The sequence below is a fragment of the Homarus americanus genome, unplaced genomic scaffold, assembly GCF_018991925.1.
Source record: "Homarus americanus isolate GMGI-L3 unplaced genomic scaffold, GMGI_Hamer_2.0 scaffold19117, whole genome shotgun sequence".
NCBI classification, from domain to species: Eukaryota; Metazoa; Arthropoda; class Malacostraca; order Decapoda; family Nephropidae; genus Homarus; species Homarus americanus.
Genome location: NW_024754704.1, coordinates 6,660,008 through 6,681,666, shown reverse-complemented (window position 1 = coordinate 6,681,666; position 21,659 = coordinate 6,660,008). Strand labels below are relative to the sequence as shown.

Genomic DNA, 21,659 nt, shown 5'->3' with positions numbered 1-21,659 from the left:
TGCTAGAGAGGTGAAAAATTATCTGGATGAACTTGGCATGGAGTTCAAAGTGGTATTATATCTAGATAATTGCCCTGGCCACTCTGAAGAACTCAAGACTACCCACCCCAACATTGAGGTGGTTTTCCTGCCAAAAAACACCACCTCCATCATCCAGCCAATGGACCAGGGAGTCATTGTCGTGTTTAAGGCTAAATATGCAGAGAAGACTTTCAGCATGATTCGTGAGTGCCTTGATAAGGATGCTGATGTGACACCCAGAGAAATGTGGAAGAAATTTGATATTGCACAGTGCATAAACTTCATCGCTGAAAGCCACAATGAACTGTCGCAGAACTGTGTCCGATCATGTTGGAAAAAATTGTGGCCTGAAATTGTCCCAACATTCACAGGGTTCCCAACAGCCGAGCCTCAGTTACGCAACATAATAACTATGGCAAATGAAGTTGGAGGTGAAGGGTTCTCTGACTTAACAGCGGCAGAGGTGCAAGAAGAGTTATTGGGAAATGTTGGGGATCCATTTACAAGTGATGAACTAGAACAATTAGTGGAGCTGCAGGATGAAACAGAAGATGAAGTGAGTGATGATGAAAATAAGAACTTAACTTTAGATAATCTTGGTGAAGTAATAAGAATGAGTAAGGCCCTCTCTGCTCGTCTCTATGACATTGATCCCTCCCTTGATAGGTCCCTTAAAGCAAAGAGAGCTATTGAAAATGTTATGTTGCCATATATAGAACTGCAGAGGGAAATGAGAAGCAAGAAAGCACAGACCACCATCACCAACTTCTTCAGTCGCCGAGTGCCTGCCATCGCCGAACCTGCCGACACCTCACAACAACAAGACGTAGAAGCTGCCGGCACCTCACAACAACAAGACGCAGTACCTGCCCACACCCCTCAAGAAGATGCAGACCTTGACTCATCTGACTGGTCAGGCTTTTAATAAGCCTCAATCATCACACTTGTATATACTGTACACTGTATTGTTTACTGTAAGGACCGATGTTCACTTCAATAAATGAAATCGTAAGTTTGCTAGTATTTTTGTCCACTTATTATATTATTATTTATACACTATTATTTAAGGTTATGTGTAAAGGAAACGCATTAATGCTTAAAGGTACATTTATTCAACATATGCTAATAATAGTTAGAAAAATTACGTAACCATCACGGTATCGACGGTTTCTTTATCGACGGCCGTTTACAGAACGTAACCCCCGTCGATAAAGAGGGAGTACTGTACATTCAAATCGCGCGCCATTCAACTCACGCACGGCACCTCACACGGGACACCGCCCGCTCCCGCAACCTCACACACACACGCATAGCTCTCCCTCACTCAGTCAGTCTCGCTGTAACCACGCTTGTGTTGACATCAGCATTGTAGTTGCAAAAATATTACATTTCCGTGAATGTATTATATCAAGCACAGTATGAATAGAATATCAGTAATATAACAGTATTTTGACCGAAAACTATTACAAAAACGAGTAACATATCTTGAACATCGGAAGGTTAGGTAAAGTCTTTTGTTTTCATGTAGTTTATCCTAATTTACATTGAAATACATTACGTTTCAGCAAAACTACTATTTATTTCTGAGAATATGGAAATGTAATATTTTTGCAGAAATGACGTACGTATTACAGTGGAAAGTGATGAAAGCAATGACTTTCGCTTTCTTTCGTTCAAAATATGTTACCGTAATCGCTTTTCGAATGGTTTTCAGTTAAAAAACTGTTGTATTACAATAATATTCTATCCTAATTCACTTGTGATGCAACAGTTTTTTTAACTGAAAACCATTCGAAAAGCGATTACAGTAACATCTTTTGAACAAAAGAAAGTGAAAGTCATTGTTTTCGTCATGATTTTATCCCACGTTCCACTGTAATACGTACGTCATTTCAGCAAAAATATTACATTTCAGTGAATGTAGTATATCAAGCACAGTATGAATAGAATATCATTGGAATACAGTGACCCCTCGTTTAACGGACGCCTCGGTTCACGAAATTTCGGTTAACGAACTGCCTTCCATAAGGATCTTCAATTCGGTTAACAAACAAAAATTCGGTTAACGAATTTCTTACGAACCGACCTCAACATGTTTTCGCTTGCACTGACCGGGCAACCAGCTTTAATATCAGTCCGCCAATACATTAATCGGTTCTAGGACTTAAATTCCTTACTATTTTAGTAAATATCAATAATTTTAAAAGTTTAATATTCAATTTTTTAGTCATTTTAACAATTATTGAACATAACTGAAGGTAAAGTGACTAGTTTAATGCGCGGCATCCAGCCTCTTAAAACAGCAAACAGGCGTTAGTCTCTCTCTGTTTTCACTGGAGGTAACATCTTGCTTGAGACTCTCTTCAACTAAACGCTATTTTTCTGTGTTTCCAAGCAAATTATTGGTCATTTTGAAATATATTTTACATATTGACAATATATAATGCAGTGCAGTGTTGATTTAAAGAAAATATTCTTGAATTACACCAAGAGAGCTAAAATTTTATGGGTGAAATGGCGCCATGGGGTGACTTCTCTTCCACCCCAATGCCTTCTCTTCTTCCTTCTCCTCCACCCCCATCATCCAGGAGCCTTCTACATACACACCTCAAATTAAGTGAACTTTTCTACCATTTTTGTTGAATTTAGGAAATTTTCGGTGAGCTGGAACCAATTACCCAAAAACCCATTGAAACAATGGTTTCGGTTAACGAACGACCTTCTGGAACGGATTGAGTTCGTTAACCGAGGGGTCACTGTATAACAGTATTTTAACCGAAAACTATTAAAAAACGAGTAACATCTCTTGAACATCGGAAGGTTAGGTAAAGTCTTTTGTTTTCGTCATGTATTTTATCATATTTTACATTGAAATACATCACGTTTCAGCAGAACTACTATTTATTTCTGAGAATATATTCATTCAGGTGCAGTTTAGGTAAAATATACATGTGATGTAACATTTTTTTAACTGAAAACGATTCGAAAAACACGTACCCTCTAGCCCTATTCAAGGAGAAGACTGTGAGGACCTGTTTGGAGCTGAAAACGATGACAAGGAAAATGATTTTGAAGGATTTTAATGAAAATATTCAGAAATATGGTATCGTAGTATTTATTCAAATGAATTAGGATAGAATATTATTGTAATACAACAGTCGTGACGATGTGGAGGAGGCGGATGGATAGAGCGAGGAGGAGTGGTGACGAGTGGAAATGCCACCCAGTACATTACGGGTGTACAGTATTAATTGTTTTTATAGCTCTTTTTGCATTTTAATATTAAATACTGTACATTACATTTCAACACAACTACTATTTATTTCTGAGAATATGGAAATGTAATATTTTTACTGAAATGATGTACGTATTACAGTGGAAAGTGGGATAAAATTGTGACGAAAGCAATGACTTTCGCTTTCTTTCGTTCAAAAGATGTTACCGTAATCGCTTCTCAAATGGTTTTCAGTTGTGGGATTATGAGGCTAATGATAGGATAGAATATTATTGTAATACAGTACAACAGTTTTTTAACTGAAAACCATTCGAAAAGCGATTACGGTAAAATCTTTTGAACAACGAAAGAAAGCGAAAGTCATTGTTTTCGTCATGATTTTATCCCACTTTCCACTGTAATATGTACGTCATTTCAGCCAAAATATTACATTTCCATATTTATTTCTGAGAATATATTCATTCAGTCACAGTTAAGGTAAAATATACTTGTGATATAATATTTTAATGAAAATACGGAATCATAGTTTTCTTTGTTTCAAATTTAATTAACAAAGATTGATGTTTCAAATGTAATGAACAAAAATTTATGTACAGTATCTATAAATAAACTTTAAAAAATTAATACTTTATGTTTTACATCGAACTGTGCATACCATACCATGGATTTGGCTACTTTGGGCTTGCTATGATGACGCAAGAGATCTGCCCTGGCAACTGTACCGACACTCACAGCTGGTGTGTGCGTTGATGTGTCATTTCCATTGTTTACTGGTAGTTAATGGTAAATATTTTTCAACCTAACAAAACTATTACCAGTTTAGAGGTCGACCCCCAATTTTTTGCCGAATAATTTGGTCTTAAAAACTCGAACTACACACAGGTATATACGGTAAATAAGGACATGGGGGGCCAGGGTTTTTCACGGGGGGCAGCAATAGTACACGGATTTTAACATTCACGGGTATCTCTGTTACCTAAACCCCGCGTATGTTAAGGGCCGACTGTACAGCATTACACACCTCCACCACACACCCTCCAACATTTATTATATTACCTGTATATATTCTCGTAGGATCAGCCACTTATAATGTATGTTTTATCATTGAAAATATAAAATATTAAATACTGTGCTATAACATCTTGATAAAATCACACAGGAAAAAGGGGAAAAATGGAGCACCTTAGCTTTCGTCTTTATTCAAGATATCTTCAGAGGCAACTGAATTACAAGGACAGACTGAGAGACGCTTATGTACACAGGTTGACCTTACAAAACATGAGGTCAGGTCAAACACATGACATCCACTAATCCACACACCACCACCATCGCAAACATAAGAGGAGCTTATAAGAATGGGCGACGTAACTAGTCAACTCAAATGAGATCAAAGATATGAGTTCCATTAATCTTCTATCCTACATCTACCTCAAATGCTTTCAAAGCATTTTTAAACCTTGAGTCACTGACAAATAATTTGTGTAACATATTATCAGTTTTGTACTGACCATTACTAAGTTTATAAAATTCATTTCCTGAATCAAACTTGCTTCAACCAGAATCTTTCCAAGATGATTTATACACTCCAGAACTTTTTTCCCAATCTATGGGATGATTATTGTTCCTTATATGAACTGCGCTATAACATGTATAGAAAAATGACAAAATATTGCATCATGTTCCCGGGTCCTCTTGTGTTGGAGGTTCGAGGAGGGAGGGAACTGACCGCACACCCCCCAAAAAGGTTCCTGCCTCTCCCCTACTCCCCTCCATGTTTTCCTTTGTTGTTTTTTATTTATTAATTAATTAAAGATATGTCTACCATAATAGTTTGTGCTTAATGTGTTTAATATTTTATATTAACCATGATAAAACATACACCATAAGAAGCCCCCACCGTGCCTCCCTGTCTTCCTTCAACTCAGTGTCTCACACAAAAGACTGTAAACTAGATGTTGTGTGTGTGTATGATGTGGTCTTAGGTTATTAGTTAATGAATAATAAATAAACAATATTGTGTTGTTAATGACAGTACAGTAGTTTGATGAATAGTAGTGACAATTGTAGTACGCTACTATTCATCAAACGACTGTCATTGACGATACAATATTGCTTATTTATTAATTAATACCACAACATCACACCCAGACACCCTAACACCACCCACACACCCCTATATTGTATGACATAAATTTGTGTGGTAAACTACGTGGTGGTGAATTAAAAGATCAGCTGTTGAGGAGCTTAGCGCTTGGCAACACTGGTGCATGTACAGTACTCCCTCTTTATCGACGGATTTTTTATCGACGGTTTCGATTATCGACAGATTATTTAGACGGATTTTTATTTTGGCTTTATTTGAACTCTGCGGGCCTTGTTTGTACTTTCGCCGCTAGGCGGCACTAGTGGCGTGACTAGCGTCTACCCGCAGCCCGCCTTCCCTGAACACAGACATCAGCCAAGCCGCGTGGGCAACAGTCTTTGATTTTCAACTTTTGCTGGTGGTACACTGTATTGTTTACTGTAAGGACCGATGTTCACTTCAATAAATGAAATCGTAAGTTTGCTAGTATTTTTGTCCACTTATTATATTATTATTTATACACTATTATTTAAGGTTATGTGTAAAGGAAACGCATTAATGCTTAAAGGTACATTTATTCAACATATGCTAATAATAGTTAGAAAAATTACGTAACCATCACGGTATCGACGGTTTCTTTATCGACGGCCGTCTACAGAACGTAACCCCCGTCGATAAAGAGGGAGTACTGTATAGTGGATTTCTCCCCTACAAACGCTGTTTGTCGCTGAGTAGCCGACCCCGCAAATTCCTCAATGTATGCCTCGTGGTCTGGGTCAACCAGAGCCACCCACGCCTGCCTCCGCTATAAAAGACCTGACCTCGTTGTGACCTCTCTCTTCTTCTAGCTACAGCCGCAGCAAGCAACACCACCACCTCCTCCGCCGCTGCCTGGCGGCCCTCGCTCCTGCCGGCGAACATGGCAACCCACAAGCTGTCCTTCTCTGAGCATCCTCACCAACCAGCTCTCTCTACATCACGCTTGTAACCACACTGCCACTTCCCAGCACCAAGCTGCATTGTACATCCAATACAACATGTATACAGAGAGCACATTGTGGGTTTCCTTTCTCCATCCCATCCTGAGTCCGAACAAACAACCCATACCCCACACATGTTACCACTACTTTCCACTCCGTCTCTCTAATTAGGCTGTAGTAATTACCCACACCTTTCTGCTTTCTCACTCAATATTATAAAATCTTATGTACCATAATGTTGAAGGGATATAATGTGATAAGTGTATGTATAAAAAATACTGTATTTTAGCTTTCATGTTTATTCAAGACATCTTCAGGCCCTCAGACTCACTAAACCCCCACCCGACAAAGGGTGACCTGACATTGTATCAGAAGGTCAGTAATATGAGATCACTAATACCCCACCCTACCTCCAGCTGATATTGCGTCAGGTCAGGTCAGTTCAGTTCAGTTGCTCAAGACCCACTAATTCCCCACAGCTCCAAGAGAGTGGAAATTACCAGTCCTTGCTGTAACACAGCTTCATTCACAACCATATCATATAGAATTTTAGTTTAAACTCTTTGAAAACTTCCCAGCTTACAGAAACATTCTGAGGATGTGGGCTAGTGTTTGTCTGTGCAAGATGTATAGTTTAGATACTCGGATAAATTTTTCAGTAATGGAAAATATTTCCGAGAATGGGGGATTTTTCCGGGTTTGAGAAAGTCGTCCGGTTAGGCGGAAATCTCTCTTCCTCGGAAGTGCTCTGTGTAGGTTATGTATCTAAGCTACTGTGCCGAGTAGCAACCTTGTATATAAGCTACTGTGCCGAGTAGCACCTATGTATATAATTACGTGGCAACACTGCACGTGTTATGTGGCAACATTGCCCCGAGGCTGCCATATGGCAAGGCAGTCTCAGTCTGACTGTGTGAACCGTGCTTGGCACACGCTAGTCACCACTTGTAATTCTCTTATCCATAAATAAATGGACTTCAGTGTTACCCAGTGTTTCCCTACCCATCACTGCATTCTTCAGGGAACACTTGTAACCTTCACTCTGTACCAATTGTTCCGACTAACGGGGATACCACTGTATATGTTGGGCAATTTTTGTTCTTTCCTCATATTCTTGTTTCATATAGGATTTTTTGGGGGGGCTGACGGTAATAGGCTAAGAAGTCCCCCAACCTTTGCAGTTAATGTACTTCCAGCTCATTGGCTCATAGATATTGTTTGATTAATATTGATATATCGCAAATAAATCCTTATATAACTGTTAAGGATACCCAGTTGTCTTACTTTAATGCCAAATTTAATTACTGTAAAGATAAAACTCCTTGAAAACATTGATGATCCCCCAATGCTTCAATAACGAGATTTCATCCTACTGTACAGTACACTTCATCAAGCTCCAAACTTCCACATACGAAGGTAAGTAGTTTTGGTGACTTAGGTTTCTCATACACAGTATAGGTATACAGTAGTGCACTAAGGTTTTGCCAATTCGCATCATTGGTTTACTGTTTACAGGTAACTTCCAAAAAGAGGTTAGCAACATGTCGACTACTGCTGTATAATATGAACAATTACCAACAATAACTGATAGAGTTACCTGTCATGAAAGCAACACTGCCATCAGTGTGGGCGTCATTCCTGAGGGGTTCTTCATCATTATGTGACAAGTAACTTTCACTGTGACATTTTTCCTCTTGGATTTGGGACACCATGTGGAAAGTGGTAGCTTTCAGTGGCTGTTGCATCTTCTGAGACAGCCAATCATAATATCCTGGTATTGTAAACTCTTCTTCAGGTAAGAGAGATTTCTTTCTAAAAAAAAAATAAAAAATAAACTCAAAATTTTGTAAACCTTCAAGATGTATATGCAATCTAGTGTGTGTGTGTGTGTGTGTGCGTGTGCGCATATGTGTGTGTGGATTGCAAAACAGTAAAGGAGTGTGTTGCAAGATGTGTAGAAAATTATGAACCTTGGACAAGCCAAACAATGATATTCCAAATCCACATTTCATATCCTCAACACTCATACACAGTACACAAAGTAAATCCTTAGCCTCCACACAGATTGACATCAATTTACTGTGAATACAAAGTTCAATCAACAGACATCAAACAAAATTTGTACAGGTATTAAGGTTTTCTTCTAACTACCTGTACTGTACATATTTCTAGAGGGCATAACTTTTCAACTTGCAAATCAGAGTTTTATTTTTTCTATCAAAAGAAGTTGGGATACAATAAAAAAAAATTATACTGCATATTTTGCTTAGTTCTGTACAATGGGGCACTAAGTTACTGGACTAGGAATTTTCCAACATACTGTACTGTATTAATATTAAAATTAAATTAAACATTGAACAACAACAATCAAGTAAATATTATGCAAGTTGAGAGGTGAAGACTCAGAGGTATCCCTCGCTTTACCTAAGTTCAGTATACAGAAGTCATTCCATATAACAAAATAAAGTGTGCAGGCTGATTCCAAATTGAATAGACTCATACAGGTATCCCTCATTTAGTGTTAATTCACTTAAAGTTAATTCTATTTAGCAATCAAAATAATTTGACACCTTTTCTCACTTAATATTGGGTCAAAATTTGGTTTAGCAATAGCATGACTCACTGGGAAGTAGGGAAAAACTCAGGATGAGGTGCCCTGCGAGATAGCTTGTTGCATCCTTGAAAAGTTAACCGTAATGTGAAATTCCTTGACGTCAACCACATTTTTCCACTGACTTTCATTATATAATTCGAGATGCATTCCTAAAGAAACTTTTTCAGCAAAAAAAAGTAATACAAGCACATCTTATGAATCAAAATTACATTTTTAAACATGTACATTGATTTATTTTATGATATACAATGCACAAAGGTGCCTCGTTTTTCACGGGGGTTACGTTTCTGATATTACAGCGAAAGAGCAAAATGGCGAATACACTTTTCCGAATTATCATTTACCATGTAATATTCAATATTATAACCTATCCCTAATCAATTTAAAGGCCCTAAACGTGTTTCTGGTGATCATAAAACCTCTCTCCCTCTCATAATATAATTAAATAACATGTAAGGACAAAATAATTACTTTATATATTATGTACCTAAAAAAATACAACGCACATGGAATACTGTATTGACCAACCCAGTTACGATGATGATGATGATGATGATGATGATGATGATGATGATGATGAATGAATGAATGAATGAATGAATGAGGATGAATGAATGGTAATGATGTTGATGAATGAATGAATGATGATGATGATGAAATGATTGATGAGAATGAATGAATGGTGGTGATGATGATGATGAATGAATGAATGAATGAATGAATGAATGAGAATGAATGAATGGTAATGATGTTGATGAATGAATGAATGATGATGATGATGAAATGATTGATGAGAATGAATGAATGGTGATGATGAATGAATGAATGAATGAATGAATGAATGAATGATGATGATGAAATGATTGATGAGAATGAATGAATGGTAATGATGTTGATGAATGAATGAATGAGGATGATGATGAAATGATTGATGAGAATGAATGAATGGTGATGATGATGAATGAATGAATGAATGAATGAATGAATGATGATGATGATGATGAAATGATTGATGAGAATGAATGAATGAATGGTAATGAATGAATGAATGAATGAATGAATGATGAAGATGGATGGATGGATGGATGGATGGATGGATGGATGGATGGATGAATGAATGAATGAATGATGATGGATGAATGAATGAGAATGAATGAATGAATGAATGAATGAATGATGATGAAATGATTGATGAGAATGAATGAATGGTGATGATGATGAATGAATGAATGAATGAATGAATGAATGAATGAATGATGATGATGATGATGATGAAATGATTGATGAGAATGAATGAATGAATGGTAATGAATGAATGAATGAATGAATGAATGATGAAGATGGATGGATGGATGGATGGATGGATGGATGGATGGATGGATGGATGAATGAATGAATGAATGAATGAATGATGATGGATGAATGAATGAGAATGAATGAATGAATGAATGAATGAATGATGATGAAATGATTGATGAGAATGAATGAATGGTGATGATGATGAATGAATGAATGAATGAATGAATGAATGAATGATGATGATGATGAAATGATTGATGAGAATGAATGAATGAATGGTGATGATGAATGAATGAATGAATGAATGAATGAATGAATGAATGATGATGATGAAATGATTGATGAGAATGAATGAATGAATGGTGATGATGATGAATGAATGAATGAATGAATGAATGATGATGATGAAATGATTGATGAGAATGAATGAATGGTGATGATGATGATGATGATGATGAAATGATTGATGAGAATGAATGAATGAATGATGATGATGAATGAATGAATGATGATGATTAATGAGAATGAATGAATGAATGATGATGATTGATGAGAATGAATGAATGAATGAATGAATGATTAATGAGAATGAATGAATGAATGAATGAATGATGATGATGATGAAATGATTGATGAGAATGAATGAATGAATGATGATGATGATGATGAATGAATGAATGATGATGATTAATGAGAATGAATGAATGAATGATGATGATTGATGAGAATGAATGAATGAATGAATGATTAATGAGAATGAATGAATGAATGATGATGATTGATGAGAATGAATGAATGAATTAATGAATGATGATGATAATGAATGAATGAATGAATGATTGATGAGAATGATGATGAATGAATGATTGATGAGAATAAATGAATGAATGAATGAATGATGATGATTGATGAGAATGAATGAATGAATGAATGAGAATGAATGAATGAATGAATGAATGATGATGAATGAATGAATGAATGAATGGTGATTGATGAGAAAGAATGAATGAATGAATGAATGAATGATGATGATGATGATGAATAATTGATGAGAATGAATGAATGAATGAATGAATGAATGATGATGATGATGATGATGATGATGAATGAATGAATGAATGAATGAATGATGATGATGATGATGAATGAATGAATGATTGATGAGAATGATTGATGAGAATGAATGAATGAATGAATGATGATGATGATGATGATGATGATGAATGACTGAAAGATTGATGAGAATGAATGAATGAATGAATGAATGATGATGATAATGAATGGATGATGATGGATGAATGAATGAATGAATGAATGAATGATGATGATGAAATGATTGATGAGAATGAATGAATGGTGATGATGATGATGATGATGATGAAATGATTGATGAGAATGAATGAATGGTGATGATGATGATGATGAAATGATTGATGAGAATGAATGAATGAATGATGATGATGAATGAATGAATGAATGATGATGATTAATGAGAATGAATGAATGAATGATGATGATTGATGAGAATGAATGAATGATTAATGAGAATGAATGAATGAATGAATGAATGATGATGATGAAATGATTGATGAGAATGAATGAATGAATGAATGATGATGATGATGAATGAATGAATGATGATGATTAATGAGAATGAATGAATGAATGATGATGATTGATGAGAATGAATGAATGAATGAATGATTAATGAGAATGAATGAATGAATGATGATGATTGATGAGAATGAATGAATGAATTAATGAATGATGATGATAATGAATGAATGAATGAATGATTGATGAGAATGATGATGAATGAATGATTGATGAGAATAAATGAATGAATGAATGAATGAATGAATGATGATGATTGATGAGAATGAATGAATGAATGAATGAGAATGAATGAATGAATGAATGAATGATGATAAATGAATGAATGAATGGTGATTGATGAGAAAGAATGAATGAATGAATGAATGAATGATGATGATGATGATGAATAATTGATGAGAATGATTGATGAGAATGAATGAATGAATGAATGAATGAATGATGATGATGATGAATGAATGAATGAATGAATGAATGATGATGATGATGAATGAATGAATGATTGATGAGAATGATTGATGAGAATGAATGAATGAATGAATGAATGAATGATGATGATGATGATGATGATGAATGACCGAAAGATTGATGAGAATGAATGAATGAATGAATGAATGATGATGATAATGAATGGATGATGATGGATGAATGAATGAATGAATGAATGAATGAATGATGATGATGATGATGAATGAATGATTGATGCGAATGAATGAATGAATGAATGAATGATGATGATAATGAATGGATGATGATGATGGATGAATGAATGAATGATGAGAATGAATGAATGGTGATGATGATGAATGAATGATTGATGAAAATGAATGAATGAATGATGATGATGATGAATGAATGAATGATTGATGAGAATGAATGAATGATGATGATGATGATGGATGGATGGATGGATGGATGGATGGATGGATGAATGAATGAATGATGATGATGATGATGATGATGATGATGATGATGATGATGATGATGATGATGAATGAATGAATGATTGATATGAATGAATGAATGACGATGATGATGGATGGTTGAATGAATGAATGAATGAATGAATGAATGATGATGATGGATGGATGGATGGATGAATGAATGAATGAATGATGATGATGGATGAATGATGAGAATGAATGAATGAACGAATGAATGAATGATGATGGATGAATGAATGAATGATGATGATGATGATGATGGATGGATGGATGGATGGATGGATGAATGGATGAATGATTGATGAGAATGAATGATGATGATGATGGATGAATGAATGAATGAATGAATGAATGAATGAATGAATGATGATGATGATGATGATGATGATGATGGATGGATAGATAGATGAATGAATGATTGATGAGAATAAATGAATGAATGAATGAATGATGATGATGATGATGATGATGAATGAATGATTGATATGAATGAATGAATGACGATGATGATGATGGATGGTTGAATGAATGAATGAATGAATGAATGATGATGATGGATGGATGGATGAATGAATGAATGAATGAATGATGAGAATGAATGAATGAACGAATGAATGAATGATGATGGATGAATGAATGAATGAATGATGATGATGATGGATGGATGGATGGATGGATGAATGGATGAATGATTGATGAGAATGAATGATGATGATGATGATGATGGATGAATGAATGAATGAATGAATGAATGATGATGATGATGATGATGATGATGATGATGATGGATGGATGGATGGATTGATGAATGAATGAATGAATGATGAGAATGAATGAATGAATGATGAGAATGAATGATGATGATGGATGAATGAATGAATGAATGATGGTGATGATGATGAATGAATGAATGATGAGAATGAATGATGATGATGGATGGATGAATGAATGAATGAATGATGATGATGGATGGGTGGATGGATAGATGAATGAATGATTGATGAGAATGAATGAATGAATGAATGATGATGGATGAATGAATGATTGATGAGAATGAATGAATGAATGAATGATGATGATGGATGAATGAATGATTGACGATGATGATGATGATGATGGATGGATTGATGGATTGATGAATGAATGAATGATGAGAATGAATGAATGAATGATTGACGATGATGATGATGATGATGATGGATGGATGGATGGATGGATGGATGGATCACATCGAAATGAATGAATGATGAGAATGAAATGAATGAAATGAAATGATGAGAAATGGAAACGAAATGAATGAATGATGATGATGGATGATGGGATAAGAAATGAATGAATGAGATTGACGGCGATGATGATGTGATGATGATGATACGATGGATGGATGGATGGATGGATTGATGAATGAATGATGAGAATGAATGAATGAATGAATGATGATGATGATGATGGATGAATGAATGATGATGATGATGATGATTGATGGATGGATGGATGGATGGATGAATGATGAGAATGAATGAATGAATGAATGATGAGAATGAATGAATGATTGATTGATGATTATGATGATGATGATGGATGAATGAATGATGATGATGATGATGATGATGATGATGATTGATGGATGGATTGATGAATGAATGAATGATGAGAATGAATGAATGAATGAATGAATGATGAGAATGAATGAATGAATGATTGATGATTATGATGATGATGGATGGATGGATGGATGGATTGATGAATGAATGAATGATGAGAATGAATGAATGAATGAATGAATGATGATGATGATGAATACGGAAGATGGATGATGGATTGATGGATGAAACGGATGACGAACATGGATGGATGGAAATTAAATTGATGATGGGATGATGCATTATTTTGAAGAAGGAATGAAATGATTATTAGGTCGAAACGAATGAAATGAACGAATGAAATGATGATGATGGATGGACGATGGATGAAATGGCGATTGATGAGAATGAATGAACGAAATGACGAAGAGAAGGAATGAATGAAATGAAATGAATGATGCATTTGGATGGATGATGAATGGAATGATGATGACAAATGAATGATGGAAATACGAAATGAAATGAAATGTTTGCCGATAGATGATGGATAAGTCGAAATGGAAATGAATGGATGATGGATGGATGGATGGATGGATGAACAACGATTGATGAGAATGAAAACAACGAAATGTTTTGAAATGAAATGATGATGGAGAATGGGGAATGAATAAGTATGGATAAATGAATGATTGATGATGACACGAAATGGAATGATGAGAGATTGAAATGATGATGATGAAATGAATGAATGAAGATAGATGATGGATGGAGAGATGAAATGAATTGATGATGAAATGGAATAACGAATGAATGATGATGATGGATGAAATGAATGATTGAAGACAGATGATGGATGAACAATGATTGATGAGAAATGAACAGTTTTAAATGACATGAAGTAATAAATGATTGATAAATGATGAGGATGGATGATGAACAATGATGACATGATGGATGGATGGATGATTGATGAAGAATGAAATGATGCGAATGAATGAATGAATGATGTGAATGAATGAATGAATGAATGAATGATGATGATGATGATGGATGGATGGATGGATGGATGGATGGATGAATGAATGAATGATGATGGATGAATGAATGATTGATGAGAATGAATGAATGAATGAATGAATGATGATGATGATGGGTGGATGGATGGAGGGATGAATGAATGATTGATGAGAATGAATGAATGAATGATTGATGAGAATGAATGAATGAATGAATGAATGAATGATGATGGATGGATGGATGGATGAATGAATGAATGAATGAATGATGATGGATGAATGAATGATGAGAATGAATGAATGAATGAATGAATGATGATGATGGATGAATGAATGAATGAATGAATGATGATGGATGGATGGATGGATGAATGAATGAATGATTGATGATAATGAATGAATGAATGAATGAATGATGATGGATGAATGAATGATTGATGATGGATGAATGAATGATTGATGATGATGAATGAATGAATGATGAGAATGAATGATGATGATGATGGATGAATGAATGAATGATGATGATGATGGATGGGTGGATGGATAGATGAATGAATGATTGATGAGAATGAATGAATGAATGAATGAATGAATGATGATGATGGATGAATGAATGATTGATGATGATGATGGATGAATGAATGATTGATGAGAATGAATGAATGAATGAATGAATGATGATGATGATGGATGAATGAATGATTGATGATGATGATGATGATGGATGAATGAATGATGATGATGGATGAATGAATGATTGATGATGATGGATGGATGGATTGATGAATGAATGAATGATGAGAAAGAATGAATGAATGAATGAATGAATGATGATGATGCATGAATGAATGATGATGATGATGATGATGATGATGGATGGATGGATGGATGGATGGATGGATGGATGGATTGATGAATGAATGAATGATGATGGATGAATGAATGATGATGGATGGATGGATGAATGATTGATGAGAATGAATGAATGAATGAATGATGATGATGATGGATAGATGAATGAATGAATGAATAAATAACGATGATGAATCCTTATTGATGATGATTGTTGTTAACTGTTGATTCATTCACCCCATATGCCCTAGCACATGCTACTCTGTAGTTTCTTTATCATTTCAACTTTCTCAACTAAGTCAGCACTTGTCTATCTCTCTTAGGCTTCTTTGGTGCACTATCGCCCTTGTCACCATCTTCGTAAGGATGTTTTAGGGCCATGATAGGATTTTCGAGCACAAAACACACAGGTCACAGCGAGATGTATACACATTATGGTGGGGGACACAAGTGAGAGAGAGGAGAGGTGGGAAGCTGTGCTCTGTGGTACTGACACCTGGCAATTTCTTGCGGAAACTCGTTCGCGTGTGCAATTCAACCGCATATGAAATCAGTAATACCTGTTGCAATGAAAATACTGTATATTTCTTATGAAAATCCACGAATAATCAAAACTGCAAATAAAAAATCTGCAAAAAACGAGGGTGCACTGTAATATGATAATAAATACACAAAACACTTGAATTTCACTCATCACAAATAATATTGAATGCTGCATGAGGTGAGGTGCTGCAATGGGAGTTACTGGGACCATAACAAGCCCTAATGTTTGTGCATTCTGGCAAGTTTTTCTCCTGGTTTAAACCTCCATAAAACATCAAGTTTTGTATACTGTATATCGTAATTCCTTTACAGGCTCTTTAAGCAGCCTTACACTGAGAAATGATGAAAATGTCCAGAAAAATTACCAACTTGTCCATGAGGATCATGGGGTGGAAATGTTAACCAGATTCTGACTGACGACCAGCAATTGGCTGTTTCACCAGGACAGTGCACCTATGCACACTGCCCTATCTGTGAATGTTTTTCTGGTGAAACACAGCATCCCAGTGGTCCCCCACCCTCTACACTCCAGATCTCGCCCCCCGTTTCCGAAGTTCAAGAGAACCTCAAGGGGAAGATGTTCATGGACAGAATGGAGATCCAGGACACATAACAGAAGGTGCTCTCCAGCCTCACCAACGAGGACTTAATTTAACTTAATATCTCACATTGTTATTCATTTCATGAGTGCCTAATAGTTAAAAAATAACAGTACCCAAAATCAAACATGTATGTTTATTGCAACAATATTTTTCATGCATATACAGTACAGTATACTGTAGTAGGGTGTGTCATAGGAGGGAAGAATAGCTAAAACTAATGGCCCATCACTTTTTTGGTAGATTTTAGTGTATATAAACAGAAAATAATTTCAGTTTCAATATTTTGCAACCTTTTGCTAGGTAAATTTACAGCGTGGGGTATCAAAAGAAAATCTAGCGATACAACTGCATTGAGTGCATTACAATAATTAAATAGTGAACATTGCTTTCTGACTTCATTCTTTAACAACCCAACTAACAATATTTTTCTGTTTCAGATTCTGATGCATTTATAAGTTGATAATATTTGCAATGGCTGCTTGTGTGGGGCGAGGAACCAAAAATCCAGCCATCTCAGTCACTATCTTGGGTCTGGGAGAGAAGCTCCTGAAGTGGAGTTGCCTACATTGAGATGCTTTGAGAATCACGGTGTTTTAATCAGGCAAATCAGTGAAAAGAACCAGAACTTTCCCCAAACAAAGACATTGCCAGTGAGCATGACCCGGCTGTCTTGGCGCAGTACACTCTGGCTAGCATTTCAGTTCAAGCCTCAGTCATAGCAAGTCGGGAAGAAGATTGGTAGAGACTGCTAGCCAGTTGGGAAAAGGCAGAGATGTCTCTCTCTTGGGAGAGGAAAACTTGCAGTTAAGGACAGCACTTGAAGCAACTGGACCAGTTATTTGACATAATTACTTGCAAGTGCCCAATTGTTCTCTGTCCTGAGTTTGGATCGTCGTGACTGTAAATCCGAGGCCCACATCTCCTGTATTTTACTAGCGTGAACTGAAGATTCCTGTGATAGAACTGGCATTTGTCTAAGCACAGAGAGAAAAGACTGGCAGTATAGGGGCTCTCATGATTTCTAGCAAAGATATTCCAGTCCAAGAGACAGGCTGCCACAGAGAGACAGAAAGAGGAGAAAGGATTGCGAGGAAAAGACGAAGGCAGGGTGAGTAAAAAAGGCGATGATTGGAGTCAAGCTGATTCAGAGTTTAATAGCTTCCCCATGGCTGATCAGTGCTGACCAGGAGAATGGTGACTTTGTCCTAGCAGAAAATAGCTGATCCCAAACCTTCCAGGCATAAGATTCCGAAATAGGAAAGATATCGAGCACTTAGCTCTACAGCCAGCATCGCGACACCACACTGGTCTCAGAAGAAACTGCAGAATAGCAACAGCTGCCTGGAGTTGTGGTGGTTTGATAACACCTGATGATGTTCACCTGGTGATAGATCATAACAAAAGTAAGAGAGCTCAGGAGAAACTGTCAGTAACCTAGAAGAGGGAGTTTGATAAGGGGATAAGAAAAATGGAATCAATTGTTTGTTCTTTGATGGGAGAAGGGATGACACTAAAGTGTTCGCGAAAGTTGGAGATTCTGACAAGTTGTTCCCTGCCATGGTGAAGGGAGGAACACTACTCCTGCTGCAGTGAACCGGGAGGGAAGTATTTGTGGCATTTCTCAGAAAAGGAATGACATCAGGAAACCAGCTGAGATAGTGGCAGATAACATTGTGAACTGGCTCAGAGAGAGGTGTAGACCAGACCCTGCAGGTCATTGGAGGACAGCACCAACACGAACACAGGAGTGGCAAGGGGGTCGCCACAGTGAATGGCGGAAGGTGGGAGGAAGCTGGTCTGGGTGTTTAACCTCCCACACCAGCGAGTTACCACTCAGACATCTGATCCAGGAGCTGCAGATGGCAAGGCGGCTTTCAAGCAACAGATGGTCTGGTCCTCTTGGCAAGATGCTGGACTCTGCCACTGAGTTAAAAATTATATCGAGCTTTAGAAAAAATCACAGTTGGCCCTCCACTGGTTGAGCTTGCACATACTGTCATTGGCGACCTGAGTACTGACCAGTACTATATGGTTACATGATTTGCAGTGCCATCAAAACTGGTGTCGTACTTACACAGTAGACTTGCTTACCTGCAGATAGGTCAGTCTCACATTCTGGGTGGCTCACGGCGGCTCTCAGGCTCTGCAGAATTTGGGTAAGCTCATCACATAGAAGCTGAGAAGGAGCCAGCTTCACAACCTGAGACTTATTGTCCAATTTACATACGTGAGTGTCTACTTGCCAGGTGGTTCAACGCAAGGTCAGGAAGTCATGCGTTGTTCTCCGAAGGTCGAGCATGTTCTCTTCCAGCTTGAGCTCCTGAGAGTCAGCCAGGAAGGTTGTTCAGATTGTGGAGCGAACTGTGAGAGAGATCTTCTAGTATGCTCATCGAGGCAGTTCTGCAGACAATGCTCTGCAGCCAGGATGAGGAGGGAGAGAAGAGTGGCAGTCAAAAGATCTTGGATATGAGACTTATGAGAGGGATCTGGGCATGACGAATCAGTTGGTAGCTTGATTCCTTCCAGGGTCAGGAAGACTCCTGAAGTCAATCTAGGTGCCAAGACCTCACTGATCTCATAGATCTGGATAACATCAGGCTGGCAGTGAGCCCTCTTACTGCAGCCTCACCAATGTTCAAGTCAGAGCTTTCCTGGACAGCCCCATGCATGTCCCTGCCACCCAGCTTTTCGCACACCCAGAGTAGAGAGCGTTGTGTACAGCAAGTGAGCGAGGCCAGCAGTCACGTGTACAGCCAGGAGAGGAGGGAAGGCTACATCCGAGCTAAGGTGGTCAGCAGGGAGGTGATGAGTAGAAACAGAAGCAAGAAAGACATGTTCTCTATGGTGTGCAGCAACACCAGGTCGTAGTAGTAAAACCGGTTTTTGTATTTGATGATTTTGTTTTCTAAAGGAATATTAAATTTAATAAATATGTCAAGATCATTCGTTTCACTATTTTGGATCATTTTCATCCTAATAAATTAACCTGATACATTTACTTTACTTTAAATAAGCTATTTAGTGGTGTTGGTAAAAGGGTGGGAAAACTGAATTTTCATAAGATTTCAAGTTAAAATTTACCTAGCAAAAAATGAAAACTTTTCAAATCTGAAGATATCACATGATTCTGCACATAGAACTACATCATTAATACCATGGGCCGATTTTTCAAACTCAAAAAAAAAAAATTCGCCTCCGTATGACACACCCTAATACTGTAGTCTTAATAATTCATTTACAAATTTTAGTTGTTACTGCTAAACTTGAATTTGTTTAATATTTTTATTTGTACACCATTATTGAGAGAAGCTAAACCAAAAGGTAAGCATTTTTGCACTGTATTGTACTTACCAAAGGGATTTATCTCTAATGCACCAGCAACTGGGGTTTCAATAGCATATGTAGTACTAAAATAAGAAAACTAAGCATGTTCCATGATACAGGTCCTCCTCGACTTACGACATACTCGACTTACGACCACCCGGACATACGACCGCCGCAATCGTATAAAATATTTTTCAAATTACGTATTTTCGAGTCCTGACGTTTGTGATCATGCTACGTACTGACAAAATTTCCGTTTGTAATTCCCTTTAAAATAGCTGGCATTCCTCTGGTCATGGACATCCCCCCCCCAAAAAAAAATTAATGGATCTATGATCAAAACATAATGGAAAACCAGAAAAAAATGGAGAAATTACATCCCTACAGAAATGGGAGGTGTGGATTCAGCACTGCATTGAGGCCTCTGGAAAATATTTTGAGGATAACTAAAGTTTCACTGTAATATCTTGAGAAATAAAGATTTTATGAAGCCGGTCCGGGAACTTTTGATCAAGTCTACACACTGGGAGATATAAACAGAGTCTCACAGCGTGGGTATACTGTGTACCCACACTTGTCGCTTGGTGGTAGCAAACAGCAAATAAATTAAAATTTGTGATATTTTTTTGTATGTATTGATTAATTAGTTGATTGTGATAATTACATCCCTGGTGATGCAACAGCTTAGGTCACATGTCACCAAATTAAAATAAAAGCTTAAATGACTAAAATCAAATAATGCAAGTTAAAAAACAAAGTAATAAATAACAAAGAACTTTAGTAAGAACCATTTAAACATTAATAGACAAAACTCAAAGCTTGTGTAGAAGGTCAGCTTCCTCCACTAAGGAAAGGATCAGGCTTGGATTAATTACACTAGTTTAGGTATATATTACAATTTCAATTACTATTACTCAACTAAAGTTTAAATTACAAATACAAATAC

At 36.6% G+C, this 21,659-nt stretch overlaps 1 protein-coding gene across 6 annotated transcripts in view; it reads right to left on the bottom strand.

Annotated features, from left to right (window-relative positions):
- LOC121855925 (DNA-directed DNA/RNA polymerase mu-like) overlaps positions 1-21,659 on the bottom strand; it is a 171,495-nt gene that overhangs the window by 109,373 nt on the left and 40,463 nt on the right. For all 6 annotated transcript variants that reach the window (XM_042351129.1, XM_042351128.1, XM_042351127.1 and 3 more), the window contains one exon: positions 7,917-8,131. In XM_042351129.1, coding sequence (XP_042207063.1) covers positions 7,917-8,131 — 215 coding nt within the window. The remainder of the gene's footprint in view (positions 1-7,916; positions 8,132-21,659) is intronic.